Source organism: Pempheris klunzingeri, chromosome 10 (assembly GCF_042242105.1).
Source record: "Pempheris klunzingeri isolate RE-2024b chromosome 10, fPemKlu1.hap1, whole genome shotgun sequence".
NCBI classification, from domain to species: Eukaryota; Metazoa; Chordata; class Actinopteri; order Acropomatiformes; family Pempheridae; genus Pempheris; species Pempheris klunzingeri.
The window spans coordinates 27,091,391-27,112,712 of NC_092021.1; the positions used below are offsets into that span (position 1 = coordinate 27,091,391).

A 21,322-nucleotide genomic window follows, 5' to 3' on the forward strand; every position below is an offset into this window, starting at 1 on the left:
TTGCACTCCAGCCTGGCCGAGTCGCCACTGGTGACGAGCTTGGTGGCCTCAAGCTTCCTCACAAACACCGGAGGTTCTGAGAGAAGAGGTTAACATTCATTATCAGACAGAAGACAGTTTGTTAGTATCAGAAGAGAATCAAGAATGTCAAGACATTTTCATGCAGCGGCATACGACACCAAAGACGGGCACCTTTCACAAAGAGGGCTGTGGTGCAATCCACCTTCCCAGCATCATTGGACACTTGGCATGTGTACTTGGCAGAGTCACTGGGCTTCACTGAGTGAAGCTCCAAAGAGCTTGAAGAAGCATCTTTCTTTATGAAACATGTGCCTCCAGTTATGATCTCTTTTTCCTCTCTGAACCACTTAACAGCTAAAGGAGCTGTTCCAGTGAACGCTGCTCTGAATGACACAGTGGTTCCTGGTATAACATCCTGGTTGTCTGGTTTCACTGTGAACACTGGGGGCTCTGGAGGCCATAAACAAAACAAAGTTTGCATTTCATGTTAGCATGAAATCATTCACAACAAATAGAAGCACATCACAAGCCAAGCGTTCATAACCTTTGACATAGAGGGTGCCGCTGGTTTCTTTGAAGCCGGCTGAATTGGTGGCTCTGCATTTGTAAACTCCAGAGTCGGCCTTCTCCAGCCGAATAACTCTCAGTGTGGCAGAGCCGTCTTTGAATTCAGGCTGGAATTTGGATCCAGCCTTAATCTCCCGGTCGTCTTTGAACCAAGCTATGGTCATGGGCTGGGACCCAGACACTTTACAGTCCACGGAGACGTCATTACCAACGTTACCGTCAACTCTTTTCAGGGACTTGGTGAAAGTTGGAGGCATTATCCGATCTGGTTGTTGAAGAAAACACATCTCATGCATTAACACAGTTTCACACTGTTCACTCAGCTAAAAGCCAAAAGCAAATGACACAAACAGTCTTTACTGACAGTTAAGTCTATTGCAACTTTTCAGTTCTAAAACCTTGACTTAATGCCTCAAAGCTTGTATACTGAAGTCTTTTCTTGTAGTTATAAACATAATGGACAACTACAGATTTTGGTAGTAAGAAGTTGTTTGTGAGTGTAGTAAGGAGCAGAAACCAGGAGCTAACCTAGGACAGTGATTGAGCAGGTGCACTGGTCTTTGCCAACTTTATTCGACACCTCCATCTTGTACTCTGAAGTGTCTCCTCTTTCTGCTGTGAGAATCTTCATGGTCACAATATTGTCCTTCAGAGTCATTTTATATTTACGGCCACTGATCATCTCCTTCCCGTCTTTAAACCACTTCACTTTGAGCTCTGGGCTTCCAGAGATTGTGCACTCCAATGTGGCCGAATCCCCTGCGGTCACACTGATGGACTCTGCAGGTTCTGTGATTCTGGCAGGTTCTGGGATAAGAAAGACCCATCGGTTATTAAGATATAAGAGTTTAGACACAAGAACCTATGGAACTCGGCAGAGACGCTAAAATCTGCAAAAGTATCGTATCAAAGATGCCATCTGACCTTGTACAGTCAGGGTAGCTTCACATTTTTGTTGGCCAGCCTCATTCTCAGCTTGGCATGAATACTTGCCACCATGACTGATGGCCACTGTTGTTATGGACAAGTTGGCAACATTGTTCTCAAACACCATCTTGATATTTGGATCATCATCTCTCAGTATTTCTGAGTCTTTCATCCATTTAACAGTGATGGGAGCTGAGCCCTTAATGGTTCCCTGTAGTTTCACTGTGTTTCCCAACACCGCTGTAGCGCTCTCAACCCTCTTTGAGAAAGTCGGTGGCTCTACAAAAACACATTCTGAGTAAAAACCTGAGTCTGAAGAATATGAAAAAACCTCAGTCAATAACACCGTTTTTACTAACCTTTAAGTTTAGCCACGGCCTTGGTGGTGACTTTGCCCACGTCATTGGAGATGACGCATTGATAATCTCCAACATCTGCACTTTCAAAGGTCTGGATCTCCAGCCTTGACAAGGAATCTTGAGAGATTATTTTATATTTCTGATCAGTGGTGACTGCTTTCTTATTTTTTAACCAGCTGATTTCAAACGGAGATGTTCCTGAGATCTCACACTCCAAATGAGCTGCTGTTCCCTTCACAGCCTCTACCATCTGCAGCTCTTTCCTAATGGATGGTGGCTCTGGGTGTCAGAAGGGTAAGTAAAGCCTATGCAGTTAACACTGAAGGTTTTCTGAATGAAACAGTGAGTGTAACGTGAAAGCAAGATTTGACAAACCTTTAACTGCTATAAGGGCGATGCAGCTGTCGCTGCCAGCGTTATTTGACACCTCACAGGTGTAACTCCCACCGTCTGTGACCACAAGGTTCATTATCTCCAAAGCAGCAACTCCACTCTTGAAAGATACTTTATATTTTTCTCCATCGCTAAGCTCTCTCTCATTCCAGAACCAGTGGATGCGAAGTTCGGGCGATCCTTTAACAGAGCACTGTAAGCGTGCAGCTACACCTTGTTTCCATGTAATCTTAGGTTCCATTTTCTTGACAAAGATAGGTGGCTCTGAAAGGAGTGTAGTTCAAAAGCACCAAGATTTTTAAACATTGTCAAAAGAGATACAGACAAAAAAACCAAGACAGAAAAGTGCGGAAAAGAAAATGCAGAAGAAAAGATAAGACAGCAGTGCATAGTGTTAGCATCAGCTTGCAATTGGCTGGAAACAGTTGTCAGCAATAATCCACTAGCTCGTTTCAAGAGATTTAATGTTTCAGCAAAGCTAACGGAAAGATCGTCTGTAAGATCTTACCTTGAACCGTTACCACAGCCTCACAGGACGAGCTCCCAGCCTCATTTGCGGCTGTGCACACATATTTCCCAGAGTCCTTCAGTTTGGACTTGGGTATCTCAACAACAGCCACCTTGTCCTCAAAGGACAGTTTACACTCCATGCTCTGGTGGACTTTTTTGCCATCCCTGGTCCAGGTGACGGTCACACCAGTGTCCTCATCCACCTGGCACTCCAGCCTCAGCGGGTCATTGACAGCGGCTGACGCTGGCTCAATGGTCTTAACAAAGCTTGGCTTTTTGATGACCTTGAGCTCTGTGGTAAAGGTAGCGGTGCCGACACTGTTGGAGGCCTTGCACAGGTACACTCCCTGGTCAGTCAGCTCAAGACTTTTAATGAGAAGGGAAAACTTGTTCTTTTCACTTCTCATGACATAGTTCCCTTCGGAGGAGATGGCTATGTTGTCCTTGTGCCAGACAACTTCCATGGGTGAGGATCCAGTGAGTGAGCACTGGAACACAGCTTGTTTGCCCACATATAAAGTCATTGGGTCTGGTTTTGATACAAATACTGGTGGGTACATTTCTAAGGAGAGCAGGTAGAGCATACAAAAAAGTTGAATTCAAATTTCAAGAAGTGGAAAAATACACCAACATCAAAAATAAACAAACCTCAACTTGGTGACTGATGCAGGTTTAAACATGAGAACAATTTGAGCCTCGACATCTTTACGTCTTGCCAAATGTGACAGCAGATCCAGTTTATAAACAAATCATCAACTCCACATTGCACCATAATTCAGATTCAGGGTAAAACACAGTGCAAATATGTATATAATTCTCTCTCTCTCAAACACACACATATAGAAAGCAATAGTTTGAAAAAGGTCCCACTGGGATCTTACCAGTGACAATGAGCGAGGCAGTGCAGCTGGCGGTGCCGTGCTGGTTTGAAGCCTTGCAGGTGTATTCGTTGCTGTCAGCTTTGACTGGGTTCATGAGCTCCAGGGAGGAACTGATGTGGCTGCTGATGATCCTGTACTTCTCGCTCTGTCTGATCTCAACACCAGACTTGTACCATTTGAAGGTCACGCTGGGAGCATCCTCAATGTCACATTCGAACTTGGCATGGCTGCCGACGTTTATCTCCAGAGGTGTGATTTTCTGCCTATAGACAGGTGGCACTGAGGCACACGCAACAAAAAGGAAAACGTTAGTATTGAAATCTACAAAACTCTTGTAAAAAAAAACTGACAGATCTGGAACAGGAATGGTGGAATGTACAACAATGGTGGAAGGTGTTTCAGGAGTGACTGTGGAGGAGAAAAATAGCAAGAACATTAGCCCCATGGTTTCGCAAAAAATTGCCTGAAAGAAGATGCTATCATTGTACACCAGTCTCATGGGGCTAGGGTTCAGGCTAAAAGGAGGAGAAACAAAGAGTCTGTGAAAGATGAAGCAATGTCAGGTTGAGCCCTGAAAGCATGCAGGGACACAGTGAAGATGTGGAGAGAATGGACCTGAAGGAATGTGACAGACAATGGGATTCAAACAAAAGAACCTGTTACCGCTGACATGCTAAAGGGACCATGGAGAGACCATGAAAGTTGCCTCAAGGCCAGGACCATGACAACCATTAAAGCAAGATGCTCAATGACTCCCCATAGTCTGAAGCTAATCTTGCATGGCTGTGACGGTTCTGGTCTTAAGGCAGCTGTTGACTGTACAATGATGTGGAACAAACAAGACATGGTGAGTTAGTACCATCCAGTGCCCTGCTAAGGATGCTCATGCCGCGCTATGAGACCAAAGTGACGAATGCAACATTTTATGAGGATCAAGGTCTTGAATGAACCGACTTATGTGAATGATTAGTTGTTCTCAGAGGAAATGGATGAATGAATGAATGAATGACACATTAATTTTTCCTGTTGTCAAACCTCTTGAGACCACAGTGAGTCTTGTAGATGTTGTAGTCCTGCCGGCTTCATTCTCAGCCTCACAAACATATTCTCCTTGATGCCTCTCCTTGACAACTTTGTTGATAACCAATGTGTATGTGTCATGGTCTTTGGAACACTTGAACTCTTTGCCAGATTTCACCAATTGTCCGTTGAAAAACCAGTTTACCTTTGTGACGTATTTAATGGTGGTGCTAAAGGTCACTTTACTATCCTCCTCGATGGACAAGTCTTCGAGGGAGGTAACTATTACAGGGTATTCTCTCTGCTCTGGCCTGGATACTGTGATCTCCTCTTTGAAGATCTCCTCCCTGTGCTCCTTCTGGATGCTCACATCCACCACCTGTTCGGTGGGGACTGTGGTGGGAGGCAGGGCGGTGGTAACAATAGGCGCTCCTACATCTTTCTCTCGGCTTTTCACCGTTACTGACCTCACCTCCTGCCTTGACACCTGCACCGACTGCTCAAAAGACATGTGAGATTCGGAGGAGATTGTCACCTGCGACGAGATGGACTGCTCCATCTTTGCCTCCTTGGACTCCTGCACCACAACCTGCTGCTCAGCTGCAGCACATTCAACAGACATTTTAGATTCAGTTTTGAGTGCAGCAGCGTGTGATTTAACAGCAGAGAAATCCACTGCACTCTCAGCCATGCTCACCGTCTCCACCACGGAGGACAGCATTTGCTTGGAGGGGGCTGAGGTGACCTGTGCCCTTTGTGGTTTGTCTAGCTGCATAGTGCCTGGCTGCTCTGAAGTCAGAACATGGGCTTCCTGGTACACTATGGAGTGGAAAGCTGCCTGGAGCTCAGTCCTAAGGTCAGCTGTCTGAGGGTATTTACCCTCGATAGCCAGAGTGATCTCCATGGGGGCGCCTGTTGTTGTGATCAGGTATGTAAACATGGCTCGCTTGGGCTCTCTTTGAACCTTCACTTCCTGCACTTCTACAGCCTGTAACCTTCCTATGACGTCAGCCAGTAACACCGGCTGGTCGCTGGCCACAGCAGACTGAAGAGCGTCTCGGAGCTGACGCCGTATATTCAGACTGGACGGTTTAGGGATCTGAATCACAAACGTCATCTCTTTGGGAAGAGTTGTGGTGTCTTTCGATTCTGATGCTCTGAGGGACAGTCTCGGCTGTGTGGTGACGGCAACTTTGGTGGACTCGGACTTGGTGATCTCCCGAGAGAGCTCACCCGTCAGCACTCGCTTTTCATCCATCACTATCGACTGCCTGACTGACTGGCCCTCCTGGATCTGAACAGCAAAGTCCTGCTCTGCGGCCTCTAGAAGGACGCTACTCTCGGTGGAGACCTCCTTCTCCTCTACCTGGATCGGCTCGGTGGGAACTTTTGGCTCAATAGCCGTCTTGCAGGTGAATTTATCAACAGCTGTAAGACTCTCGGTGTGACCCTCCTCTAAGGCCCGACTGTCTGTCACTGTGGTGACATGCATCACGTTCAGGCGATCCTCCTTCTGCACCAAAGCTCGCTGCTGCTTGACATCAGTGGTGACCGGCGTCTCCTTTGGCAGCTGCATGGGCTGGAAGGAGAGCTGGAGGATGTTTTGAGGCCTGGGCTCAGTTCGAAGCTGAGACTGGACGCCAATGACGGACAAATCCAGCTCTGTGTGATAATCTGCTGTAAGCTCCCTTCTTTCTTCTGATATGGCTGCGTGACTCCTCACCTTTTCTTGTTTTTGCGCCGCCACCTGCTGGTCAGGCTTCTCAATAACGAGAATACCCTCTTTGGGTAGTGCCTCCACAGGCTGGGTTGACTGGAGATGCAGCACAGCAGGGGCCTCTTTCTGGGGATGGACAGTCATGGTGCTAGCCTTACCCTCAAACTCTGAAGCATCCTCACAAACTACAGTCCTCTGCTCATCCTGGCTAACAGTGTGCAGCAGAGTGGGGCTCTTCCTGGCTCCTGCCTGCTCTGGTGCTGGTTTCTCACAGGTGAAGCTCTTCTCAGATGGCAGGAGATCCTGGTCTGTGATAACCTGCAAGTGCAACAATTGCTCTCCTTCAACCTGGGACTGGATGGACGTGGCGCTGTCCAGACTCGGCAGCTGCTGAGTGGGCTCAGCCTGCAGCATTTGCTTCTCTTCGGCTGTTAGAGCCGCCTTCATCATTTTATCCTTCAGGAGATGGGCTTTCTCCTCAGGAGGCCTCTGTAAAGAGAACTTTGTCTCTTTGGAAAGGGTCTGTTTAGACTCGCTAACCGAGGCCAAGACGGGTCGGTGCTGTTCTTTCCTAACAGAAGACTTCACAGCAGAATCTGCTGTTGCCAGTTCAGTTGTGTGGCCCTCTGCTAGCACCCGTTTCTCTGCAGACTGGGCAGAGTATAAAATCTTAACACCTTCCTTAACCTTATACCCCTTCTCCTCCTGGGGTCTGGGGATGTCCTGAGACTGCTCTTTCAGGATGGACAGTTGTGACTCGACTTGATGACCACTGACTAGATGTTTTGGCTCTGAAGTAGGCCTGATAGCAGCAGACTTCCTGTCGGCTAGAGGCTCTGTGCTAACAGTAGATAGCGGGGTGAGCTCCTCGGCTACAGCTGACATCACTTTTGTCCTCTTTTCTCTAGCTGCCTGAAGCTCGATGACCTCGGGGCTTTGGATGCGGTCGCAGTGCTGCTCTGTGAGGTCCTGACTCTCCTCGACAGATGACGTAAATGCCGCCATGTGAAGCTGTTTCGCAGGGACAACTGAAACCTGAGGTGGGTGGGTGGGAACCACAGACACCCTTTCCTCTATCTCATGAGACTGAAGCACTGCTGCCTGGTGCGTAAGCTGCTCGCGATGAACAGTGGCAGCAGATATATCTACTTCTCTGAGCGAGCCCACTTGCTCACTGGGGATTATCTGCCGGTCTTCAGTTCCGATGGTGTAAACCATCTGATCTGATCTGGCTCTGTCCTGGCCTGGGAGGCTGACTTGGTATAAACGAGACTCTGTTGCCTGTTCTGTCACTGAAACCTTATAGCCTTTCTTCTGAACCACCGTCATCTGTTCCTGTTTGTGGGAAACAGAAACCGATTCTCTGAACACGACAAGCTCGGCGCTACAAGACGCCTCCCCAAGCTGGTTGGAGGCCTTACACGTGTACAGCCCACTGTCTTCCTGTTTGACACGCTTAATATTGATGAAGCCAGATCCATCTGGGTTGGCTATAACAATACAGTTTCTACTGGGCTGGATCTGGAAAGCCCCCTTGAACCACTTTACATCGGGCACCAGATCACCACTGGCTTTGTAATTAAAGGTAACCTCTCCTCCTTCTGAGCACCTCACAGGCTGGATCTGAACTGTGAAGGTAGGAGGTTGACCTGTGACCTTAAACATCTTCTCAACCCATTTCTCCGCCTGGCTAACGTCAGGCTTTTTCACCTCCAGGTACGTGGTACAGGTGGTCTGGCCAAACCTGTTGGTGGCAGTACACGAGTACTCACCCTCATACTCAGATGTGACCTGAGTGATTATTAGCGTGTACTCCTCCCTCTCCTCTTTCAGCCTGTACATAGAGGAGCTTTTTATCACTTTACCATTGTGAGACCACTGAACGGTCGGCTTTGGAATGCCAGACACTTTGACGGTAAAACTGGCCGACTCCCCGGCCGTTGCGGCCGCTGGGGAGAGCTGACTGAGGAAAACTGGCTTTTCTTTTTTCTTTTCTAAAGTGGAAGAGTAACGTTTGGACTCTGGCTTGAGTTCAAGTGTTTTGGTTTTCTGGGGTAACTGGACACCAGTGTAGTAGGTTTCCTCTTGTTCCTCCACAGTGGTGATGGTGGTGCTAGAACACTCTGTCAGGAAATATTGAGCAAGACTGATGACAATATCCACAACACAAAAACTATATTATCAACAATAAAAGCAAATATTAGGGCCATCCTTCCCCACAGAAAATATTAATCTTAGCCGACTAATAGTCATAGGGTTTTTTTTCCCAATCAGGGGACAGATTGACTAAATTAAGCATTTTGAGGAGGATTACTGTCCCTCTGCAAGTGACCGTTACTGGATCTTTCTTAATCCACATTGCCAAACAATTAATCCATGTGAAATCTCTGTTTATTAAGACCCTAATTATCTATTAGTTGACTAGGTGATGAAGAGAGGACAACCCTACTACAGTATGTACTGTATATGTACTAAAATGAGAAAGTCTTAATATACAGTAAATATGTTTTGAACAGTTTGTGCAAACTTCCCATATTTGCTAAAAAAACGAGAAACGAAGCAAACAATCACCAAAGGTTTGTTCCCCCAAACGGACTGTTTATATGTCAGAATTTAAATTTTTGTCTTTGGTTATTGAGGAATGTTAAAACTTAAGCCTAAAGTAAAAAAAAGTAAAATACAACAGTCTATTGAGTTTTATTTTCATTATTAAGGCTAAAAAGAATAAATAATTAATTTTATACGGAAGCAAATAAATTGCTACCGTACATCTGATGTGTTTCCGTTATCCTCTTGGACTGATCAAACTGTACTGGCACAAGTCTTTGTCCAGATAACTGTATTTTAACCCGAGACAAAGTAAATTAATTCAGCAATTAAGAAAGCTAAGAGTTTTTAAGAAAACATAACCCAATCAATTAACCAACTAAGTGTTAAATAAAAAATTTACCAATATGTCGGATCTCTGGCTAGATTTAAGGGATAAACCGCACCTTTTCGTCTCTACATAGGTTATGATGAGGGAAACAGTGTCGGTTCAGGTTAAATAGGGGACAGTTTTCAAATTAGACTGATTTACCTCTTAAATTCTAAAATGCATGTAAGACGCTTCATTTGTCCCTAAACCTAACCCATCAGCAGCTGCAAAATTAACAAAAATGTTTTAGTGTTGGTCAGGTTTTGTGTCGGCATCAACATATTAGGTCCTACACAACACACCGCAGTAGTTTTTGACACCTGTAATTTGTCTGTAAATTTAACGATACGCACCCATGCAAAAAAAATAAAAATCAACAAGCTCAGACTAAAACTTTCCATCGTCACAAGTTTTATTATATAAACTCCGAGACGAACCAACATGACGTCTGTACAAATAAACCATGAATTTCTACCTCAATGCCAGATTTTTTTATTTACTTATTTCACTGGTAAACACCACTCATACATTCCTAAAATTACACATATTTACAAGTCATCAAAACTCATTTTGAAAATTTAAAAAAAGTTTCACAGTATCATCCATTTTTCTATTCGTTATCAATCGCCTTAATCTGTTATAAATTGCCATCTTGCTTTAAAATCCTAAAATGTCAAAACTCTGACAAAGAAATCCAGAAAAAAATACCGCAACAAAATCTAAATCACACAAGCAGCAATAAACTGAATCGTTTCAAGTAAGCGATATGACGATATACTCAGATGTACTTCAATTGATTCCTGATTGATTTTGGCTTAAAATGTTTGCATCAGAATGATTTTTCAATTAATAGAAAATTATCAACAATGCTGTGAAATTGATAAGCAAAATAAATTACTGCGTTAGTATCTATTTTTTATTATTCAGACACTGCAGTGATTTTAAACCACATTTGTTTCAGTTTTTTGTGCTTTCAGTGACTATGGAGGGATTTTAAACTGGACTGTTCAAACTCAAACAATATTACTCAGTAAGTTTGTCATAAATTTATTCTTCAAAGTCCGAGCCCTGATAATTATACACAGCACATGAATTTTATTTTATTTTTTTAATAAATTATTCGAAAGGAAAAATCAGCCTCTCTGTGAAAATCATCACTTTGGCTTTGCAGCTTCTCACAAACACTTACTGTCACTAGCTTAACGAAACAAAAGATTTAAAACTGTCACTGATATGTATTTCTGTGAATGTTTTGTGTATATGTGATGTTTAGACCTAATATTCTTAGTTGTAGATAGTTGTAAAATTCTTTGTGTCTTTGGATTAAAACCCAACAGATGTTTGTGGTCGGCGAGTTGTAAAGACATCACTTAATAACATCATCGCTGAGTTTCAAAGTTACAGCGGCTCACTTTCTAAACTTTCTAAGTGTTTCCGGAGAACAAAACAAAACATGAACCCTGATTTTTCTATGAAAAATTGATACTGAAAATAAATAAACATTGTGTCAAGTTTTCAACAACTTACAATAAATAAAGAAAAAAAAACCTCTGACACTATTCAACTCCAAATTTAGACTTTTCATCACGAACACACAACAACAAACATTTACACACCGTGTTTTTAGCCGCATGCCAACAGGCTGGCTGCCCAAAGACCTATCTTATACTTATAATAATTGTCTTTACTTCCTGTGAGCTCCTGTCCTTTGCTTTTATTCTCATTCTAACCATCTTGTAAATTTGTAGGAATTAAAATTTTTTTAAAAACTCCATCACAACACAACAAATGCCGCTGTTTGTCGTCTTATGCCTCATCAAATTATACCTTTTTTCTCTCTTAAATTTGTTACTTTAGATCTTGAAGAATATCAGAGTGGTTTTCTTACAAATTTGTGAGTTTTTTCCTCATAACTTTTTATCTTTGTGCAACCAGCCCGAGACCTTCAACCTCTAAAACACCTTCAGCAGCGCAGTCGTCTCGAGGCACCCGGCTGTGTTTTGGATTATGCATTTATACTCGCCAGCATCACTCTGGACTGCGTTGGTAATGAGCAGATTAAAATGGCCTGCAGTTTTCTCCTGGATTATACACCTGCTGTCTGTGACGGGCTCTCCGTCTTTGTACCACTCCGCGGTTGGATTTGGCTTCCCGCTAACCAGACACTGGAGGATAACGGGCGTCCCTACTGCTGCTGTAACGTTAGTCAGCGGGATGATGCATTTAGGGGGCGCCTCAGTCACCTGGAACTGGAAGCTACACATATCAGACGACTTCCCTTTGAACTCTATTTTGTCATCTTTGGCTGGTTCAGCAAATACATCAAAGTTAATGCTGACATATTTCTCTCCCTGTTCACTTGTTTCTTTGTCGGTGTTGGCCACCAGCCGGACCGCCCGCTGCGACTCATCCGCCTCCTGCTCGAACTCAAACTCAAGCTCAATCTCTGAAACCTGTTCACCATCGAACGACGTGTTCCCAACCATTAAGTCAAACTTCTGCGGCTGGACTTTGGCACTTCCGAGAGACACCGCGGTCAACTCTCTGCCTCGCGTCTTCCCAGAGAAAGCTTTGGCATTTAAGACCACCAGGGAGGCCCTGCATAGAGTCTCCCCAACAACATTAATAGCCCTGCAGGTATAAACTCCAGTATCCTGTGTTGTGACCTTACAGATCTTCAGGAAGTGATTGTCTCCGTCGGACGAGTGCAGGTATTTTTTGGTATTGTGAGGAATCTTTTTATCACCTTTGAACCAAGACACGATCGGAGAAGGAATTCCCATCAGCGAACACTCAAACATGACAGTGGTACCCTCCGGGGTTTCCATATCACAGATGGGATTGATGAACCTTGGAGGCATCTCAGTGACCTCAAAAGCTATTTTTAAATCATCATGTTCCTGGGTGACAAAGTCCACAGCGCCCTCCTCGTAAATACTCGGTAACACATCCAAAGATATGATCATGCTCTTGTTGTCGGCCGTGTACTCGGGGATGGTGATGATCTTAACCTGTTTTTCAAATTCTTTCACCTCGTTTTCATCCAGTTCTACTTCAAGCAGAATCTCTTGAGGAGAAGGAGAGCGTGAGGAGTCATCTTCCTCCACATCAAACTCCATCACATGCTGGTGGGTGACAGCAGGTGGGGCAGGCATGAACCTCACCTCCTGTGAAACAACCACCACTAAAGCAACGCTTCTGGCTTCCCCAACATAGTTCACGGCCTCGCAGATGTACTCTCCCTGGTCGGCTTTGGTTACATTCTGAATTGTTAGCGAGATGCTGTCGCCATCTCTCTCAATTTTAACTCTGTCGTCTGCCACCAGTTGGGTTTTGTTGCAGAACCACTTCACCTCAGGGGAAGGTAGGCCAAACACCTCAGCGTAAAACTTTAGCGAGTCAGTTTCAAAAACTCTCTTCTTAATGAGAGGCTTGAGGAAGGCGGGAGGGATTCCCTGCACTTTCTCCTGAAGGGTTGCCAGCCCTAAAGACCCTCTTCCCTTGGTGAGGAACAGATTCTCATCCACGTTTATTCCTGGAGGCGTTGTTTCAATGCCCTCATCAGCAGGCGATGCCAGGAATTGAACCGGTAAGAAGAACTTTTCACTGGAGTCTCCTGTCGAGGGTCTCTTATGCTCTACAGGGGAGAAGGGATACTCCTGAGGGGTCATAAACCCACCCGGTGTATCCGAACTGGGAGTATGGAAGGACATGGGAGACTTGGGAGTGTGGAAAGACTCTGCAATTGGCTGCGAGACCTCGGTGGATGAGCCTGGGGTGTAGAACCTCTCAGCTACCTCGGCTATCTCCTCGCTCACGGTGCTACCAATCTCTATGGACATCTCAGACTCAGGGGACAACGGCCTTCCCCAGTCCATTGGAGGGTGGTAGTAGTCGTACACAGCACCAAAAGTGACCTCCTCTTCCTCCATGGAGCCAACTGCTGCTGCTGCTCCCCCAGCTTCAGATGCTGAAGCCTGGTCCAAGCTGCTTTCCTGTGTGGAAGTAACCTGGCTCAGAGGTCCTCCAGCAGCAGCATCCTTTGGCAGATGAAGTGGTTTAATTCCACTGTCTAATTTAGGCTTGACAATAAGTGGTTTAGCTTCCAGCATCACAGGGACGTCAGCCCCTTCATCTTCAGCCCTGAATTGATTGTGAGGCTCAAATACATCATCAGCCTGGGAGTCCGGCATACTCAGGAAGACACCGCTGTCCATAGAGGGCTCTGGGATGGAAATCAGCTGCTCCCTGTAACCTTTGTCCATAGAGGGGTCAGAGGCTGAAGTCAGCTCCTCACCAGCGAGTTCAGCCTCCCCACTGATGTGCTCCACCTCGCGCAACAAAGCTTCTCCCTCTTGTTTCATATCCTTGGTCACTTCTGTCAACTCCTCCACAACAATAGCCCCTTCATCATAACTCAGGGCCTCCATACTGACAACTTCAGCCTCCCTGTGAGTAGAGGACGACCTTGCAGCTGCATCTGGTGTCTGAGGTTTGTGAGATTCAGGAATAATTTTAGGCTTAAAGGTTTCTTCGGCTGGAACAGAGGTCCTAACAGAACGCTTTACGGCAGGGACTTTTTCAGGCTGGAAGGGAATGAAGCTGCTGGTTCTGTCAAACGTACGCAGAGTAGCCTCCCTCACCATCTCCGCCTCACCCGACTCCATTTGTTTGGGAACACGAGCAGGTTTCTGTGGCTTAGGCCTGACCAGCTCTGGAGATTCCTGCACTACTTCTACAAACTGTTTAAGTTCACCATATCTTTCAGCTAAAACTGCTCCCTCTTCAACTTCCCCAGATGTCACACAGATCTCAGTGTCCTCCTCCAGAGGAAGGGAGGTCTTGGGGGAGACAGGTTTGGGTGCAACAGACTGAGAGAGAACAGATTTTTCTGAAGGAGTTTGAGTGACCTCTGGTGCAGCTTTGGGGGAACCTGCAGTAGAAAGTCTATCACCACCTTCTGCATGCATGGTGTCGAGTTTAGGTGACAGTCCTTGCTCCTGCTGATCAAGGGAAATTGCTACTGAAGGTATAAACTCCTCAGGGAAAAGTGTTTCCTTCCTCTGCTCTTCAGCAGAGGGCGACGTCAGTAATGCAACTGGTGAGTCCGACTCAAAGGCTTGTTTAATCTGAGAAACTTTAATCACAGCAGCCGAAGCCTGCAGACCACAGCCGGATACAGTAGGAGGCTCTTGAGAGATATTTGGTCTTGATTTTGGGGCTTTGTGAAGTACGGCAGGTTTCTTGCCATCCTCAGATAAGCCAACAGGAGACTTCCTCACTGGAGAAACACTATCGTCCTGCACATATCCACCTCCCTGTGAAAACGACACAGGCTCTCCTACTTCAAATGACACATCACAGATGCTCGTAACTTCTCCCAGCTTATTTCTAGCAACACATCTGTATACTCCAGCATCAGCATATGAGAAACTGTGGACATAGAGCCTGTACACTTTGTCATCTACCTCAGCTCTGTATTTTCCAGCCACGATTTCGAGGCAAATGTTGTCATAATACCATTCGACTTCTGGGACTGGTTCACCTGTGATTACACACTCCAACACTGCAGTGTTGCCATCAGAACAGCTGATATTCTCCAATTCACTGACTACGTGAGGAGCTTCACCCACCACGTCAAAGGAAAAAGTAAATTTGTGTTTGACGGTCTGAGAGGCTCCGTCATCGCTCAGCACATCTGAAGTTTTCTCTCTGACAGCCTGAGGTTTGTCCTCGCTGCTTTCCTCCATCATCCCAGGGACAGGGGTGGGAGCGGTGACTCTGATTTCTACGGGCGAGGAGCTAAAAGATGCATCCGAGGAGCGCTGCCTGTGGATCACTGCCTCTGGCACCTTCAGCGTTTCCTTTCCTGTATCCGTGTAGGTCTTAAGCTCCATTTCTATCGCGCCCTCCTGGTTTTCCTCAACCTTCTCTAGCTCCCCTGTGACTACGACCTCTGACCTCCTCTCCACCTTCTTGTCAGAGATCTGGAGAGCGCCGCTGCAGATGGATTTTCCATGTTTATTGGTTATGACACAGTCGTATGTCCCCTCGTGGTTTGTTGTCGGATAGTAGACAGTGAGCTGTGATTTGTTAGATTTACTGATGATATCGTAGTCAGGGTTGTGGGCTAACGGGTGGCCATCTTTGAGCCAGGTGACTGTGGGCAGAGGGTCACCCTGGAACTGGCAGGTAAACTCTGACATCTCTCCGATTTTTACTTTAACTGAAGATATTTCTTTCACAAATACTGGTCGAGAGCCTCCTGCACTTGTATCCCCTTGTTTCATGCTCTTAGACCTTTGAGTTTGGTAATATCCCTCTTTCAACTTTGCCTCCTCTTGATCTCTCCTCTCGTCCTTCTTTATAATTCCGAGTTCGAGGCTTTCTGCACTCATTTCATCACCCTGTTTTGAATCTCTGCTTCTTTCTCTTCTTGCACCTGCAAAATCCTTCTGTTGTCTCCAGTCGCTTCCCTCTCTGCCCACCTCCTCCCTCATGCCTCTCTCCTCTCTTACATCTGACTGGAAGCGTTGGCTGCTGGATTTGTCAGCAGTTACTACATACTCCTCCCTGCTTCGCCTCCTGTCTGGCTCTCTTCCCTGATCCTCTGGTGGACTTCGGCATGGGGAACGTCTCCTCACTGAGGAAGACTCCCTGGAAGGTTTATGAGGGATGTCGCCCTGGGCAGAGGCAGGCTCATATCCCTCAAAAGGTACACTCGTAGGTTGGGTTGGAGAGTATCTCTGAACAGGTAAAGCTTCACGAACCATTGTGTCTTTTATAGGGGTAGATTTTAAATCTCGAGCACTTTCGACAGGCATGTCCACATGGTGTGGTAAACCAGGACGTGCAGGAGAACGACCAGTTATGGAAGAAGCCTCATTTGATGATAAGGCTCCACCAGCAAGAGGTGGAAGGTCCCTGGGGTGAGTTTCATGAGAAAGGCCACCATCATCACTATCAAATGGTGGAAGGTGGGACTCGAATGGCTGTTTGCTTTGATTGTCTAAAGCCCACTCAGACTCCAGTTCAGCTACCTCTTCTTGTTCAACAACATCTTGCTGCCATTTCAGGATGCGTTGAGCCAGTGCTTCCTCCTCACTTACAAAGTACTCGCTGTCCCTCTGCAACCTGGTCTCACGGCCCTCAGTCAGCAGCTCGCCAGCAGGCGGCCACTGCATGCTATCACCCTGCTGATCTTGGAAACCGGCAGGAACTGACTTGCCCAAAAGGAACTTCTCTTTGGCTGTTTTCCCTGGGGAAGTCTTCCCGCTGCGGGCCTCTTCAGGTTGCAAAACTGCTTCTGAAGTAGAGGCCTCTGCAATATTTCTTCCGACCTCAGTGGCCCTTTCTGCCTGGATCGGTGAGTATCCCTCCACCCAGTCGGACTGTAGCTTCACAGCCTGCTCCTGTTCCATCTGAACATCCTGTTGCCATTTCATTATCCGCTGAGTCAAGGCCTCTTCCTCATTGACAAACTTCTCACTCTCCAGCTCGGAGATGTTCTCCCGTGACAGCTGGAGCTCACGCTCTTCTTTTGTCTTCTCGAACAACATCTTCTGTCCTCTGGCTTTTGTTGTAGGTGATGACTCAGCTGCAACCTCTGCAGCTCTGACCTTTACTCTGGGAGATTTCTGTGCCAGCATCACAGGTGGCTCAGCTTCCAATTCTCCTGGTCTGGCTTTCATTCTGGCTTTCAGAGTGGGAGCAGAGGCCTTGTCCTGTTCTATCCTACCTTTTACTTTAGGTGACTTCTGTGCGGACATGATAGCACGGTCTACAGTAACACTTTCCTCCACGGCCTCCTGCTGAGTGTAAATATGCCCCTCTGGCTCCATGTACTGCCTCTCTGTCTGCATGGGCTGATCAGTTTCCAGGTCAGGTGTCTCCTCTTCTGACATCTGGATGCCTTGCTGCCATTTCCTGATGCGCAGGGCCAGGAGTTTTTCCTCACACTGCATCCGTTCAGCTTCCAGACTCTTCTCATACTGAGCCCTCAGAGACTCCCCTGCATCCTCCTCTTCATATGACTCCACTGTTTCTGTTGCTGTGCGATCTGCTGTTACAGCTTCACCAAGGAACCTCTCTTTGACAGATCTGACTTGTCTTGACCTGGGAGACTCTGGGAGTCTGTCCTCTGCTCTGGCTTTTGTTCTAGGGGATTTCTGTGCTGGCATAAGTGCTGCCTCACCTTCCATTTTGTCTAATCTGGCCTCCATTGTGGCTGACTTAGTTTGCAAGGAGGTGGACTTTTCCTCTTCTTCTCCTCTAGATTTTTCTATAGATGATTTGGTTGATGACACAGTTGCAGCGTCAGGACCTGCCATTCTTGTCTTCATTCTGGGTGATTTATGGAACGAGGAGGGCACGGCCTCAGTTTCTACAGTTGCTCTTTTCTCCATGACCTCCTGCTGGGTGTAAGTGTGCCCTGCAGGCTCCATGTATTGTGCCTCCGTCGGCATGGGCAGATCAGTTTCAGGGTGGAACGTCTCTTCTTCTGACATCCTACTCCCTTGCTGCCATTTCCGGATCCGCAGGGCCAGGAGTTTTTCCTCACACTGCATCCGTTCAGCTTCCAGACTCTTCTCATATTGAGCCCTCAGAGAATTCCCTGCACCCTCGTCTTCATATGACTCAACCGTTTCTGTCGTCGACATGTGTTCTTGTATTTGTGCCTCCCTCACAAACCTCTCCCTGACAGACGTGGCATGTTTAGGCCTGGGTGATTGCACGGACGTTGCCTCCTCTTGAGAGGGCACAGCTTTAACAGATTCCTTGCTTTCAGTAAACTTAGTTTCTGTGTATGATAACGTTCCAGAGTACGGGCCCTCAACCTCCGCCTTTGAAGCCTCCACCTCTTGGTCAGAAACCACACTGTGATGTTCACTTACCGTCTGCTTGAATCTAACATCTGCCTGAGAATCAACAAAACTCTCAACATCTTTATCCTCCAGTATCTGTGAATACTTTTTACCTGATTTCTTTCCTGTCTGTGGCACAAAAGTATCAACCAGCTCACCTCTCATGATCTGAATGGCCCTGGTTCTGGACTGTGGCTCAAATGAATGCCTGACGCGAGGCTGAGAGGACCCCCTGCGTGGGGTTTTACCGTGAAGCTCCCTGGGACTCTCCCCCAAATCGAAGGGCCGATTGAAATGTTGCACATCAGGCAGAGAGGCTGGCTTGACCCTGAGCCTCTCCACATAATCTGCATAGCTCGACTCGCTAGCAACTGATTCCAGCTCAAACTCAGAGGAGGACATAGTAGAGATAGAAAGCCTTTTCTTCTGTTTGACAGCTTTTTGGAGCGTCGTAAGTTTAGTTCTTACCTCGTTGTGAAGGCTCTCGGTGTCGCTGAACCTTTCGCTGTATCTGTCACTGCACCTGTCACTAAATTTGTCACTGAACCGGGCACCGGTGCGCCGGTCACAGTAGATATCGCTGAATCTGTCGTTAAAGCGTTCAGACCTGTCAAACATGGGGGGAGGGGACGGGGCTCGCTCGGAGGCCGTCTCCAAACGTTTGGACTCTTTCTCTGACTCCTTCTCTTTTGAAATGGAACCGGATTTGAAGTACACGGTACGCACGAGAGACGTCTTGGATCGAGATCTTCCCTGATGGACTTTGGACATTTTGTCAAACGGAGACCCTACACACCTGAGGTCGACCCTAAACTTCTTCTCTTTCCTCTCCTCGGCCATGGTGTCTACGCTTTCGTGGGCTTTGGCCGAGCGTCTAACGAAGCCCAGGTAGTTTGCAGACTGCTCTTCCCTCAACGACACCAAAAGTGATGCTGTGGACTCGGCAGAACCCTCTGTGTTTATCGCCATGACCTTGTAACTGCCTGAGTCCTTCTCTTTGATACTATCGATGACCAAACTGGTTGTGTGCATGTGCATTCTGCTGTCAGTACAGATCCTACGTCTACGCTCTATAGGAACATTTCTATTATTATGAAACCACAGGATAGTTGGTGGAGGGCAAGCAACCAGTTTACACTTCAGCTCCACTGGTTCTCCTTCCACCACTGATTGGAACTTGAGTTTCTTTGTGAAAGACGGTTTGATGTTCTCCGTCCACGAGGTGATGGAAGAAGTTCTGCTGGAGCAGCGATTGGCCGACACCAGGCCGTGATCCAGGAAGTCCTCAGTGTCGGAGAAAGCCCCTCTCAGCTGTCGAGTGGCGGCGAGTTCTGCGCTGCTGTGCGGCGTTTCTTCTTTGCTTTCTTGATAAAACAGCTCTGCAAACAAAAACAGACAATTGTCAGAACAGCACAGCCCCCAGGGGTAAAAAAGAGAGAAAAGGATTTGAATGATTAATTAATGGAAATATTAAATGCATGCTGGGAGTCACAATGCCATAAGAAATAATTTCACTCACCATATTTGTTCGAATAAACGCAAGACTTGATTCTTTTTATTAGAAACCTGCAGGAAGTTTTGATCCTTCGTCTGTGGAAATTTCTTAAAAACATAAATTATTTTATGATTATTAAAAAAAGCATATTTCCAAGATCGGCTGCTAACATTCGCTTGTTTTACTTTTGGATAATTGCTTTGGCTTTACACTAGAAAATTCCTTACCTGACTTGCAGACAGGAGAATAAACGCCCTTTCTAATCCTTAAACGTAACAGGAAATAAATGGTGTAGTATCAAAATGTCAATGAGAAGCAGTGCTTCCAAAACATGTTTTACAGCTGTAAAACTGGGTGAGAAGGCGTTTATTCGAACTAATATAGTTTACTGGTGTTATTTAGAATGCAAACCACAGGAATCACATCCCACTATCTGCAAGCCAGGCTAAGAAATATTTTGCAGGAGGAAGGTATCAGGTCCAGATGCAGTAAACCTCCATATCTTTTAAAGGGCATTTCAAGTCCGGAAGCTTTAAAAGATACAAATCCTGCCATTTTCTTTCTGGAAAAAGATCAGAAGAACCTTCATGCCAAAACGAATCCGTTTTTGGATGCAAACCACAAGTGTCAAAAACTGGTGCGAGCAAACTTCTACCAGATCTCGCCTGGGGGAAACCGTGGAATATCATCAGAGTAAGAGCAGGTAGAATAATACAGACAGTAGGAATTTTTCATCAAGACACATAAAGATTGCATGCGACTGTGGAAAGAACATTTAAAGGAACAGTTCAACATAATGACATTTACAAACTCTAAAAGCAGTCTGTGGACGCAGGCCAACCATAATCCAAATGATCCACAACACATGCACCCACACGTCTGTTTATTCTCTCCACTCGCTCAACAGTTTCTCCACTTGAAAACCATCTGCAATGAGCCCAAGTTTGGATCAAAGTCACCCGCCGACAGACCACCGCAGTCAAATATCACAGGACGCTGGTTAAACTGTCCCTTTTCCACCCAGCCGGCTTCTCGTGTGTGATAAACAATGTGGTGGTGGTCAGAAACGTGACCTTACCTTTGACTTCTTGCTCGATCTTGGCTTCGATCTGCTCTCTCATATGAGTCACTGTGGAGGAAAGAGACGATATTCAGGTTTCATCGGCTGCTCTGTGAACATGTTGATGCCGTGCAGCATCGACCCAGCGCGTCCTCGTAAACACGAGATTTCCACCTCTCACTTTTTTCCTTCTGCAGGACTCAAATCTGTTTTCCATCTGAGTTTGGGTTCCATCAGCATTCATCCATGATTTCAGACAACTTACACTGGCACCGCAAAAGAACTACTGAATGTTACAGGTCAGTGTTGACCGCAGAAGTTTGACTGGAACATAGAGATGCACTAATTTATCGGCCGAACATCGGTATCAGTGACTTTGGTGATACAAATTAACCCTTGTAAACACCAAAGTCACGTAATGTTTCTTGTTCTATGGGGTAAAATCACTGTTTTTGTGAATGGAGTCTGGTGTCTGTGAAGACAGCCATATAACTGTTTCTACAGACAGACTCAGGTTGTATCAGGTTATTCTCAGTGACAACATTATGGAACCAAAGGCATCAGGCAAATAGATCTGAGTCCCATTTCTAT

General features: G+C 46.1%; 2 protein-coding genes across 2 annotated transcripts in view; both read right to left on the reverse strand.

Annotated features, from left to right (window-relative positions):
• The window catches only part of LOC139208921 (titin-like), a 210,071-nt gene that overhangs the window by 153,777 nt on the left and 34,972 nt on the right, over positions 1-21,322 (reverse strand). The window contains exons 37-38 of the mRNA XM_070838698.1: positions 20,750-20,800; positions 3,659-3,937 (exon numbers count right to left, since the gene is read on the reverse strand). Of these exons, the coding sequence (XP_070694799.1) occupies positions 3,659-3,937; positions 20,750-20,800 (330 nt within the window). The remainder of the gene's footprint in view (positions 1-3,658; positions 3,938-20,749; positions 20,801-21,322) is intronic.
• On the reverse strand, positions 9,789-19,772 carry LOC139208922 (muscle M-line assembly protein unc-89-like). The gene is made up of 2 exons (XM_070838699.1): positions 19,696-19,772; positions 9,789-19,555 (listed from the first exon to the last, which is right to left on the reverse strand). Exon 2 carries the CDS (start codon positions 19,212-19,214, stop codon positions 11,265-11,267), a length of 7,950 nt encoding a protein of 2,649 aa, XP_070694800.1. The 5' UTR covers positions 19,215-19,555; positions 19,696-19,772; the 3' UTR covers positions 9,789-11,264.

What these genes read in the sequence shown, in the direction of transcription:
- LOC139208922 (XM_070838699.1), bottom strand. Translation starts at nt 19,214, where the DNA reads ATGCACATGCACACAACCAGTTTGGTCATCGATAGTATCAAAGAGAAG.